This window comes from Trichomycterus rosablanca, chromosome 15 (genome assembly GCF_030014385.1).
Source record: "Trichomycterus rosablanca isolate fTriRos1 chromosome 15, fTriRos1.hap1, whole genome shotgun sequence".
Lineage (NCBI taxonomy): Eukaryota > Metazoa > Chordata > Actinopteri > Siluriformes > Trichomycteridae > Trichomycterus > Trichomycterus rosablanca.
The window spans coordinates 25,960,122-25,973,633 of NC_086002.1; the positions used below are offsets into that span (position 1 = coordinate 25,960,122).

A 13,512-nucleotide genomic window follows, 5' to 3' on the forward strand; every position below is an offset into this window, starting at 1 on the left:
ATAGCATTTTATTATTGTTATATTATTCTGAATAATAAAGATTATTAATCTTCTTTTTTTTTTCATTAGTAGCGTAATATTTTAACCACTGCTGCAATTTACGGCTCCCTCTTCTATACCCTCATGTTTTTTGTTGTTACTCTACTACTCATAACTACTATATTACTCTTACTAACTCAGTGCTTTATAGAACCCCATAAACATACACCACTAAAAACATTATTAATCAACTATACGTTATAATATAATATGTTATAAGACGCCAAGTTATGAAAGATGCCCATTTCAGTGGAAGCATGTAAGTGGCTCTTAAAAGAGCCTTTGGGGATAACTGGATGGAGTGGGTTCGTTTAAGCACGCTCTCCGCGAATACGGCGGGCCAGCTGGATGTCCTTAGGCATGATGGTCACCCTCTTGGCATGGATGGCGCACAGGTTAGTGTCCTCGAACAGACCGACCAGGTAAGCCTCACTGGCCTCCTGCAGAGCCATGACGGCAGAACTCTGGAAGCGCAGATCGGTCTTAAAGTCCTGAGCGATCTCTCTAACCAGGCGCTGGAAGGGCAGCTTGCGGATGAGCAACTCAGTGGACTTCTGATAACGGCGGATTTCACGCAGAGCCACGGTACCTGGCCTGTAACGGTGAGGTTTCTTCACACCGCCGGTAGCCGGGGCGCTCTTGCGGGCAGATCTTATTACACGTAAAAATATGCTGAGGAAACCCGATCTTCTTGTAGACACAAGCTGAAAAGAGCAAACCAGACCTTGGTGTTTTCCACATGCATTTATAAGCGGATGTGAGCTTCCTTTTCTACTAGAAAAAATAGGCTGTTTAGTGCGAAGTAAAACACAGCTACCAAGCAGGACTAGGTCGAGTCCAGGGTGCTTAACTGTCATGTAGCTGAAAGAACAAATGGAAAAAAATAATAATAAACATAATAATTTAGAATAATAATGATGATAATAAGAAGAACATTTAATGTTAGTCAGAACAAGTCAAAACAACCGTATTCACAATGATGTCTGTTCTAATTTAAAAATTCATGTGTTTCAGCCGCAACGATAGCGAACAAGTGTTAACAAGTGTCATAAGCGAGTTAGATAAAAACCATGACTGAAATACATCAGTTTAGGGAATGTCGTGAGTTTCAGCTGTTCATCTTTTACAAAGCGTTTCCCTGGATAAAAAGAAAAAAAAACATCAACAAGTCACGTACCTCTACTTAGATATATATTATAGCTATATTATATTTTTTATATATTATAAGTTATTGCGTGTTTGTCAATTTAAAAATCAAAAATGGTCTTCAACAAATGATTTGAATGAATACAGAGCGTTAATGTCATTGTAACACTTACAGATTGACATAATTTTTAATGCTGCGTTTCAGTGAGCAATGACACAACGACTTTCATATTACATGATGCCCTTAAATGATCATAATTTTTCTTTACTGGAGAATGCGGGCATCGATCCCGCTACCTCTCGTATGCTAAGCGAGCGCTCTACCATTTGAGCTAATTCCCTTTAAAAAGAACCCTCTTTTACCCTTTGTAAATTGTAATGTACTAACAGAATTGATGCTGCAACTGTAAGGCCTAAAATAGTGCAGGATATACCAACTGTTTAGTGCAGTGCAATAACAAAGCGGCTCTGTGAAGCAAGAACTGAAATTATGATGCATGTAATTCAACATAAAATATATGTAGGTATTAATATCTAGAACTCAGTGCATTATTAGGCTACACATAAATGTAGATTTAAACTGTCCTCTATTTACTACAGTGTGTTTGAAACAGCTGGGAGTACAATTATTTCAAGTACAACTAGATCAAGTACATGCTATTTCAATTAGATATATCTCACTAAGTACAAATCTTTTAACTTTCTAAATAAACCACGTTGTACAGGACATTAGTGCTTACTGTAGTAAGGAACAACTCACCTGAACAGGGACTTGAACCCTGGACCCACAGATTAAAAGTCTGATGCTCTACCGACTGAGCTATTCGGGCCCTACATACTGCTTTATTCCTCACAAGGATGTGACATGAATTAAAAACTTTAACATACGTTGTCCTGTAAAACTGCAATTGATATAAAATGTTTTAATGTTTTTGCAAATATGTGAAATAAACCATTTTTATTTTATATGTTGCTTTTACTTATTAAGCCAAGTTTCATCCTGGAAAAGTACTTTTAACTGTATTTTTTTTTATAGTTTAAAACCTTAAGAAGAGTCAATTTGACCCATAACCTATCAGGAAGGTTAAACCTTTAATCACTTCTCACGTTTGTTTTCGTGACTAAACGTAGTTTGGGAGACCAGAGAGGCTCTCCTGTGATTCCAGTTGGTGATAGATGGTGTAGTGTGTGACCCCCTATCACAGATCAGTCGTGTAGTGTGAAAGCCACACCGACTTGAAAGACTCCCGTTTACAAGAGATCCAGTCGTGTAGTGTGAACTGTACAGAGACCTGATGTCTTGAAAAGTCATGTAGTGTGAATTTGGCATAAGATGAATCCCCACTAGACTGTGGATAGTGACACCAGAGTTCCAGCAGCTTTTATTTAAAACAGACCAGTTTTTTTGACATCTGACAATCCGGACAACTTTTATTTCAACATAAATTAGGAATTCGGGGTTTGTTTGGCAAAAATATCACAGTTTCGTGTTATCTTGTCCTTAAATACCCCTTTATGGGAAAAAAAAACGTAGCACCTGGAGGAAAACCATGCAGACAAAGGGAGAACATGCAAACTGCTCTTGTGGAACTTTTGGAGAATTGTAAAAAAAAAAAAAAGTTATATGATATGATAATACGAGATCTTGTGACCATGTTGAAAAAATTGTGATGTTGCCTTCTTGTGGCATTTTTAAAGAACTGTTAAAAATTAGTTATGATATGGCAATATGAGATCTTGTGACCATGGTAAAAAAAAAATTCTTGTGATGTTGCCCTCTTTTGGCACTTTTGGAGAATTGTAAAAATGTCATTTTAAATGTTAATACACTATATTGCCAAAAGTATTCCCTCACCCATCCAAATAATTGAATTAAGGTGTTCCAATCACTTCCATGGCCACAGGTGTATAAAATCAAGCACCTAGGCATGCAGACTGCTTCTACAAATTTTAGTGAAAGAATGGGTCTCAGGAGCTCAGTGAATTCCAGCATGGTACTGAAATATCGACTGTCAGTGGTATTATAACAAAGTGGAAGCGATTGGGAACAACAGCCATGAAGTGTTAGTGCCATGTAAAATAACAGAGCTGAGGCTCATAGTGCACAGAGGTCGCCAATTTTCTGCAGAGTCAATTGCTACAGACCTACAAACTTCATGTGGCCTTCAGATTAGCTGAAGAACAGTGTGTAGAGCTTCATGGAATGCAGCCAAGCAGCTGCATCCAAGCCTTACATCACCAAGCATAATGCAATGCGTCGGATGCAGTGGTGTAGAGCACACCGCCACTGGACTCTAGAGCAGTGGAGACGTGTTCTATAGAGTGATGAATCACGCTTCTCTATCTGGCAACCCGATGGATGAGTCTGGGTTTGGCGGTTGCCAGGAGAACGGTACTTGTCTGACTGCATTGTGCCGAGTGTAAAGTGTGGTGGAGGGGGGTTATAGTGTGGCAGTGTTATTCAGGAGTTGGACTTGGCCCCTTAGTTCCAGTGAAAAGAACTCTTAATGCTTCAGCATACCAAGAGATTGTGGACAATTTCATGCTCCCAACTTTGTGTTCCCAGTTTGGGGATGGCCCCTTCCTGTTCCAACATGACTGTGCACCAGAGATAATGCATAAAGACTTAGACGAGCGAGTTTGGTGTGGAAGAACTCGACTGACCTTCACAGAGTCCTGACCTCAACTTGATAGAACACCTTTGGGATGAATTAGAGTGGAGACTGCAAGCCAGACCTTCTTGTCCAACATCAGTATCTGACCTCACAAATGCGCTTCTGAAAGAATGGTCAAAATTCCCATAAACACACTCCTAAACCTTGTGGAAAGCCTTCCTAGAGGAGTTGAAGCTGTTATAGCTGCTAAGGGTGGGCCGACATCATATTAAACCCTATGGATTAAGAATGATACGTCACTCCAGTTCATATAGGTGTGAAGGCAGGTGAGTGAATACTTAAGGCAATATATTATATGTTTTGTGATCATAATAGAAAAAAATCTTTGTAATGTCGCCCTCTTAGAACACTTTTGGAGAATTGTAAAAAAAATAACATGAAATGGTAAAATGAAAACATGTGACCATGTTGGTAAAAAATTATTGTAATGTCGTGTTTGGTTGTTCTCTCTTTCTGTCATTTTGCAGTACAAGTGGCTGCTGATTGGTTGCAGCCTGTTCTTCTCCACTGCAACCAATGCGAGATATGCCCCCAATCCCAATCCGCTCCCTACTCACTCCGCCTCTCCACTCCACCTCCATTTGAGCGTTCACGTGGAGTGCTCGCCACATTAAGGGCTGTCCCAAAGTAATTAGGACGGAGGGGAAGTGAACTGTAAAAACCCTCAACAACGAGTGAACACAAGAGCACAATCAACCACCACATTCCACAGAAGTGCAGCTAGGAAAGGAGAATGGAGGAAACATCTTACAAATGTAAAATATTATATTAAATTATCCTCATAAGGTGTTAGGGAAAATTTAGGCACAGTCTTCTTCAGTCTTTTTAAAGAAAGTAATTAAATCTGTGATCGGTGAACTTAAACTTTATAAATGGCAAAATTATTTTACCCCAACAATACTATCAGTAACAATATTATCATATTTAACACCATTTTTTGGAGAATTAACACATAACTATACTAGTTATAAGTAGCAGGTGCTTGCGTCTCCTGAGCTCGTATTTCCGCTTGGAGATGCTGAAATGATAACGGAGAGCAAGACATGACAGCAAGGCGAGAAAAGCGTCTATCTGTATTAATTGGAAGCTCCCTTCACAGCACACTGTAATTTTAGCCTTGTGCTTATTTGTGGCCACCAGTTTTCTTGTGAGCATGGTACAAAAAAAATCTTTTAATGTCGCCCTCTTGTGGCACTTTTGGAGAACTGTGGGTAGATAGATAGATAGATAGATAGATAGATAGATAGATAGATAGATAGATAGATAGATAGATAGATAGATAGATAGATAGATAGATAGATAGATAGATAGATAGATAGATAGATAGATAGATAGATAGATAGATAGACAGATAGACAGATAGATACATAGATAGATAGATAGATAGATAGATAGATAGATAGATAGATAGATAGATAGACAGACAGACAGACAGACAGACAGATAGACAGATAGACAGATAGACAGATAGATAGATAGATAGATAGACAGACAGACAGATAGACAGATAGACAGATAGACAGATAGACAGATAGATAGATAGATAGATAGACAGATAGACAGATAGACAGATAGATAGATAGATAGACAGACAGACAGACAGACAGACAGACAGATAGACAGATAGACAGATAGATAGATAGATAGATAGATAGATAGATAGATAGATAGACAGATAGACAGATAGATAGATAGATAGATAGATAGATAGATAGATAGATAGATAGATAGATAGATAGATAGATAGATAGATAGACAGACAGACAGACAGACAGACAGATAGACAGATAGATAGATAGATAGATAGATAGATAGATAGATAGATAGATAGATAGATAGATAGATAGATAGATACCTTATTGATTCCGAAGTAAATTAGTACAGTGGCCCAGTACAGAACTTAGTACAGGGTTGTTCACTGTGTTTAAATCAACATAGTTATGTAGACATAATGTCGCCCTCTTGTGCCACTTTTAGAGAATTGTTTTACAAACTAACTTGATGTGGTAAAATGAGTTCATGTGACCATGTTGGTAAAAAAAATCCTTGTAATGTTGCCCTCTTGTGGCATTTTTGGAGATTTGCAAAAAAGTGATATGATGTGGTAATGTGAGCACTGATGGTCTGTAACGTGTTACTTAGTAACGCGTTACTCTAATCTGACCACATTTTTCAGTAACGAGTAATCTAATGCGTTACTATTTCCAATCCAGTAATCAGATTAAAGTTACTTATCCAAGTTACTGTGCGTTACTATTTTTGTCATTTTCCTTAGTGAAAAGATATTTTTGCTTTCTTCTTGGCAGGGGCGGAGCCAGGGGGTGGCCAGTGGTTGCCATGGCCACCATAAAGTAATCTTCGGCCACCCCTCTGGCCCCCCCACCACCGCTTTGCCGGCAATTTTTTTGCGGAAGCATTTCTGCACGCAGGAGCAGCGCTCCTCAGATGAGTAGTTCTTCACCAAAACAGTGCAGTAATACACTCAACATAAATGTCAACCACCAACACAATTACAGAAGTACAGTAGTAGTACTAGTTAGTAGTATTCGTGGCGCGCTACGAGTAAAAGCGCCAGCTTCTCTGCGCATTCCAGTGTTCCCAGATTGGGCGATTATCCGCCAAATTGGGCGGATTTTGTTGGAAAACTATTTAATAGCAGGTAAATAACACTTCCATTTAAAAGAAAATCTTCCGTTTTAAGAAGCTCCAGCATTGTAGAAGGCTATTAAAAGTAAAGTCAATTTTCAATGCTGATTTAGCGTAATAGTGTTGGTCAGTCTGTATCATATTCTTGAAAGAAAATTAAAAAAAAAAATTTCCATGCATTCACACTAGCATGTTCTGGGATTCAATTGAGTCTCATCAGTACACACAAGTTGGTAGCCAAATGATAAAGTATTGCAAAGGAATATCTTTGAAATATTCCGCATTATATAACTAATAAAGTTACTTGTAATCTAACTTAGTTACTTTTAAAATCAAGTAATCCATAAAGTAACTAAGTTACTTTTTAAAGGAGTAATCAGTAATCAGTAATCAGATTAATTTTTCAAGGTAACTATGCCATCACTGAATATGAGATCTTGTGATCATGGTAAAAAAAATCTTTGTAATGTCGCCCTGTTGTGGCACTTTTGGAGAACTGTAAAAAAAAAATAGTGAATTGATATTGTTACGTGCTGGAGGGACATGTGTTTTTTTTCTGTTTTCATGTCTTTGTGTTTGGTTGTTCACTTTTTCTGTCTATCTGCCCTTTTGCAGTACAAGTGGCTGCTGATTGGTTGCAGCGTTTTCTTTTGTGTCCAGTTTTCTTGTGACCCTAATAAAAAAATAAAACTTTTAATATCGCCCTCTTGTGGCACTTTTAGAGAACTGTTATAAAAACTATTATGATGTGGTAATATGAGGTCTGTTGACCATAATAAACAAAAATCTTTATAATGTCGACTTGTTGTGGATTTTTTAAAGAACTGTAAAAAAAATAGTGATATGATATTGTTACGAGTCTGTTCTCTATTGCAACCAATTAGAGACATGGTGGAGTGACTGGGGGCGGGACTTTCAATAAAAAATAGCAGGCGACCGCCACAAATAAAAAACAAAGAATGTCAAGACAAAGCTAGAGTGTATACTTTGAAAGCTCTGGTTAAGTATATACAGTTACAAGAATATGTTAAACGCACATGCAGGTAAACAGACCACTGTAATTTTGGCCTTGTGTTTATTTGTGGCCACCAGTTTTCCTGTGACAATCGTAAAAAAAAAAAATGTAATGTCGCCCTCTTGTGGCAATATGATGTGGTATTATGAGGTCTTTTGACCATGGTAAAAAAAAAAATCCTTGTAATGTCACTCTGTTTTGGCACTTTTGGAATACTGTAAAAAAATTTTACATGATATGGTAAAATGAGTTCATGTGACCACTTTTTTAGAACTGTAAAAAAAAAACATGTTTTTTTCATGTCTTTGTATTTGAGCATGCATCAACATCGTCTTTGTGTTTGGTTGTTCTCTCTTTCTGTCTTTCTGCCCTTTTTAAGTACAACTGGCTGCTGATTGGTTGCAGCCTGTTCTCCAATAAAAACAAAAAAAAGAATGTGAAAACAAAGATAGAGTGTATACTTCTAAAGCAAAAAATTGAGATGTCGCCCTTCTGTGGCACTTTTGGAGAATTGTTATAAAAACTAATATGATGTGGTAATATGAGGTTTTGTTAACATGGTAAAAAAAAGATCCTTGTACTGTCGCCCTCTTGTGGCAGTTTTGGAAAACTGTAAAAAAAAATTAACATGACATGGTAAAATGAGCTCATGTGACCATGTGACTATGTGGCACTTTTGGAGAATTGCAATGAAGTAATATGTTGTGTTAATATGAGATCTTGTGACCATGGTAAAACAAAAATCTTTGTAATGTCTTCCTGTTGTGGCAAAAAAAACGAGCCTGTTCTCCACTGCAACCAATTAGAGACATGGTGGAGTTACTGGGGGCGGGACTTTCAATATAAAAGCAGCAGGTGCCCGCCACAAATAAAAAAAATGAAAAGAATGTCAGAATGAAGATAGAGTGTATACTTTGAAAGCTCTGGTTAGATAAATACAGCTACAACATATGTTATGAGCACATGCAAGTAGACAGACCACTGTAATTTTGGCCTTGTGATCATTTGTGGCCACCAGTTTTATTGTGACCGTGGTAAAAAAAAATTGTAATGTCGCCCTCTTGTGGCACTTTTGGAGAATTGTTATAAAAACTAATACGATATGGTAATATGAGGTTTTGTGAACAAGGTAAAAAACAGGTCCTTGTACTGTCGCCCTCTTGTGGCACTTTTGGAGATTTGCAAAAAAGTAATATGATGTTGCAATATGAGGTCTTTTGACCATGGTAAAAAAAAAATTATGTAATGTCGCCCTGTTGTGGCACTTTTGGAGATTTGTAAAAAAAAGAAATAGTGATATGTCATTGTTACATGCCTGAGGGACACGTGTTTTTCTGTTTTCATGTATTTGTGTTTGGTTGTTCTCTCTTTCTGTCTTTCTGTTTTCTCCACTGCAGCCAATGAGAGATATGATGGAGTGACTGGGGATGAGCAGTACAAGTGGCTGCTGATTGGTTGCAGCCAGTTCTCCTTTGCAATCAATAAAGGATATGGTGGAGTGACTGGGGGCGGGGCTTCCAGTAAAAAAAAAACAGCAAGAGACCGACACGAATAAATAAAGAAAAGAAAAGAATGTTAAGTGAAAGATAGAGTGTATACTTTTAAAACACTGGTTGAGTAAATACAGTTACAACGTATGTTATGAGCACATGCAGAAAGACAGACCACTGTAATTTTAGCCTTGTGATTATTTGTGGCCAGTTTTCTTGTGATCATGGTAAAAAAAGTAAAAAATGTCGCCCTCTTGTGGCACTTTTAGAGAATTGTTATAAAAACTAATATAATATGGTAATATGAGGTCTGTTGATTATAGTAAAAAAAAAAATCATTATAATGTCGCCCTCTTGTGGCAGTTTTTTGAAAATTGTAAAACAAATTAACATGATATGGTAAAATGAGATCATGTAATCATGGTAAAAAAAAATATTGTAAAGTCGCACTCTTTTGGCACTTTTGGAAAATTGCAATAAAATAATATGTTGTGTTAATATGAGATCTTGTGACCATAATAAACAAAAATCTTTGTAATGTCGCCCTGTTGTGGCATTTTTGAACAATTGTAAAAAAAAGGTGATATAATATTGTTACGAGTCTGTTCTCCACTGCAACCAATTAGAGACATGGTGGAGTGACTGGGGGCGGGACTTTCAGTATTAAAAGAAAAGAAAAGAATGTCAAGGGCAGTTGTAGCCTAACGGTTAAGATACTGGACTAGTAAGCAGAAGGTTGCTGTTTCAAACCTCATCACTCCCAGGCTGCCACCGTTGGGCTCTTGAGCAAGGCCCTTAATCCTCAATTGCTTAGACTGCAAAATGAAAGTCACTTCATATAAAAGCATCTGCTAAATGCTGAAAATGAAAATGTAAAGACAAAGCTAGAGTGTTTACTTTTATTATTTGATTAATTGATTATTTGTGGCCAGTTTTCTTGTGACCATAATAAAAAAAAAATGTAATGTCGCCCTCTTGTGGCACTTGCAAAAAAAGTGATATGATGTGGTAATATGAGGTCTTTTGACCATGGTAAAAAAAAAATCCTTGTAATGTTGCTGTCTTGTGGCAGTTTTGGAAAACTGTAAAAAAAAACATTTACATGATATGGTAAAATGAGTTCATTTGACCAAATGGGTAAAAATAAAATCTTTTAATGTCGCCCTCTTGTGGCACTTTTAAAGATTTGCAAAAAAGTAATATAATGTCGTAATATGAGATCTTGTGACCATGGTAAAAAAAATCTTTGTAATGTCGCCCTGTTGTGGCACCTTTGGAGAATAAAAAAAAAATAGTGATATGATATTGTTACGTGCCTGAGGGACACGTGTTTTTTTCTGTTTTCATGCATTTGTGTTTGGTTGTTCTCTCTTTCTGTCTTTCTGAATTTTTTCAGTACAATTGGCTGCTGATTGGTTGCAGCAATTTCTACACTGCATCCAAGGAGAGATATGATGGAGTGACTAGAGGCGGGACTTTCAGTACCAAAACAGCAGACGACTGCCACAAATAAAAAAAAAAGAAAGAAAAGAATGTCAAGACAAAGATAGAGTGTATACTTCTAAAGCTCTGGTTAAGTAAATACAGCTACAAGGTTATGTTATGAGCACATGCAGGTAAACAGAGCACTGTAATTTTAGCCTTGTGATTATTTGTGGTCAGTCAAAAAAAAAATTTAGATTTCGCTTCTTGTATCACTTTTGGAGATTTGTTATAAAAACTAATATGATTTATTATTAGATAATATTATGGTAAACTGAGATCATGTGACCATGCTGGTAAAAAAAAATCTTGTAATGTCGCCCTCTTGTGGCACTTTTGGAGAATTGTAAAATAAAAAAATACTGATATGATATTGTTACGTGCCTGAGGGACACGTTTTTTTTTTCTTCTGTTTTTATGTATTTGTGTTTGGTTGTTCACTTTTCCTGTCTTTTTGCAGTACAAGTGTCTGCTGATTAGTTGCAGCCTGTTCTCCACTGCAACCAATGAGCGATAGGGTGGAGTGACTAAGGGCGGGGCTTCCAGTTAAAGCAGGAGACCGCCAGAAATAAAAAACAAAGAAAAGAATGTCAGGATAAAGATAGCGTGTATACTTATATTGTATATGTAAATTAAAGCTCTGGTTAAGTAAAAACAGCTACACGGCTATGTTATGAGCATATGCAGGTAAACAGAGCACTGTAATTTTGGCTTTGTGTTTATTTGTGGCCTCCAGATTTCTTGTGACCGTGGTAAAACAAAATTGAGATGTCGCCCTCTTGTGGCAGTTTCTGAGAATTGTTGTAAAAACTAATATGATATGGTAATATGAGATCTTGTGACCGTTTTAAAAAAAACTTTGAATGTCGCCCCCTTGTGGCACTTTTGGAGAACTGTAAAAAAATAACATGATATGGTAAAATGAAAAAAAAAATTTTTATAAAAATAAAACCCAATGTAATATCAATAATAATCAATAATACTTTGTGATCAGCCTCACTGGTTGTCCTAAAGATTGTGACAAGCTGCTACAAATTGTGCAGCGTGTGTGATCAGTCCGCTCTTCTCTCCCAGTATGTAGGGCAGTTTGTGTGTGTTACCGCAGTGTAGGAACTCAGGGGAGATGCTGCTGATCTTCCTATAGTATAGACTCCTGATAGAGCTGTACTTCAGGTACTCTGTTAGGAAGTGCAGCTCTGTCTCCACCACTGCCAGCTCACAGTGAGAGCACAGCCTGGCCTCTCTTTCTTCGCATTCATTTCCTATAGAATTTCATGGGAACCTTTGATTCTTATCAGCTGTGACTGTCAGGAATATATATTTTGTAGACCACACAGACTATATCATAAGTGTCACCCCTTAAGAAGATTATGGAGACACAGCAAGATACATGTAAATATTATCTCCATTTTTTTTTACCTTAGAAATGTGTGGGTGCTTGTCATACATGACTACTGTGTGAAAGATGATCTGTAATTATCATGTATCAACAAATTAACACTAGCTAGCTAATTAAGCTAGCTAACATTACTGTATGTACTGTGTGTGTGTATGTGTGTAGGTGTCATTTATGTATATTGTGTAAAGGAGTATGTGTTTCTTATCATCTATCATCAAATTTGCAGTTTGTGAAACTAGCTAGCTAACGATGAATGGATGAATGATGGATGGATGGATGGATATAGATAGATAGATAGATAGATAGATAGATAGATAGATAGATAGATAGATAGATAGATAGACAGACAGACAGACAGACAGACAGACAGACAGACAGACAGACAGACAGACAGACAGAGACAGACAGACAGACAGACAGACAGACAGACAGACAGACAGACAGACAGATAGATAGACAGATAGATCTTATCAACCCACACATGAGACGCTGACTGGAAGGTTGCCCCCAAGGTGATAAAAGCCACAGGAAAGAATCAGACAGAGTCAACCGAAGAGAAAGAGGTGTCAGATTTGCCCAAGTAACAAAGATTGTAAAGTCAACAGTCTGTGTGCAAAATGCGCCTGTACGTACCTGTGTGCAATGATTACAGCCAGACACAGGTAGTTTGTCAAAACTGCATACCGTGAAATACACTCTCTCTATCTCTCTCTCTCTCTCTCTTACGCACACACACACACACACACAATAGATGTTGACATTGTTCTATTGCTGTTGTGTAATTTTCTTTTCCAATTTTCAAAATGTTTTAAAAATTTTAGTTTTAAAAAGTGAAAAATACAAATATTTCAAACATGAAATCAATCTTTTGTGGACCAGAATATATTACTAAATATAATATAAATGATCATTTTTAACCAAAATGACAAATGTGGCATAAAAACACATTGATTGTACCACGGGTCATTTTTGACCCACTTATGGAAGAGTGTAGGGTCCAGTCACTCATGCATCTAAGGGTTAAGCTGCTGAAATTTAGCTGGGTTCAATTCCCAGGCCACCCGGTACGTTCTTCCTGTGAGATGATGAGGTGTATTTAATTGCTGAGGGGTTTCTTTCTTTCTTTCTTTCTTTCTTTCTTTCTTTCTTTCTTTCTTTCTTTCTTTCTTTCTTTCTTTCTTTCTTTCTTTCTTTCTTTCTTTCTTTCTGTTGAAGAAAACACATTTATTTAGTGACTGAAACAGAATAAACGCAGCGACTCGTTAAATCTTCATCTTGAGAAATGATGAGGAAAAACCAGTTACTTTTTGAAGTTCTTTTTCTCCTCCCAGTTTGCACGATCCCAGTTCACCCTATGCGTCCGATCTTTGCTCCTCTCTCTCCGTCCGCGCGGCCACTAGCTCCTCGGCTTTCTCCACAGCTAGCAGGAGTCTTTTTTCTAGCAGTGTTTGCTGCTCTCGGTCTTTTTGTCGGAGCTCCTCTAGTTCTCCGACTCTTCTCATAAGCTCCTCGTTCTCCTGCCTCATGGTGCTTCTCTCCTCCTCCCAGCACACTTTCATACTTTTCTCCTCCAGTCTGTGTTGCTCTTCCTCCATCAGTCGGAGCCTCTGCACGTCGTGT

The 13,512-nt window shown here is 37.5% G+C and overlaps 1 protein-coding gene across 1 annotated transcript; it reads right to left on the reverse strand.

The window, feature by feature from the left end:
- Positions 1 to 350: 350 nt before the first annotated feature.
- On the reverse strand, positions 351 to 12,859 carry LOC134328431 (histone H3-like). The gene is made up of 4 exons (XM_063009527.1): positions 12,850 to 12,859; positions 11,594 to 11,755; positions 1,123 to 1,177; positions 351 to 690 (listed from the first exon to the last, which is right to left on the reverse strand). The coding sequence occupies exons 1-4, from the start codon at positions 12,857 to 12,859 to the stop codon at positions 351 to 353; spliced, it is 567 nt and encodes a 188-aa protein (XP_062865597.1).
- Between the last annotated feature and the right edge of the window lie 653 nt (positions 12,860 to 13,512).

What these genes read in the sequence shown, in the direction of transcription:
- LOC134328431 (XM_063009527.1), bottom strand. An exon ending in CCCTGAGTTCCTACACTGCG is followed by an intron (nt 1,178 to 11,593) that starts GTAACACACACA and finishes CTTTTTATCCAG; the next exon opens with GGAAACGCTTTGTAAAAGAT. An exon ending in ACGACATTCCCTAAACTGAT is followed by an intron (nt 691 to 1,122) that starts GTATTTCAGTCA and finishes ACGTGTAATAAG; the next exon opens with ATCTGCCCGCAAGAGCGCCC.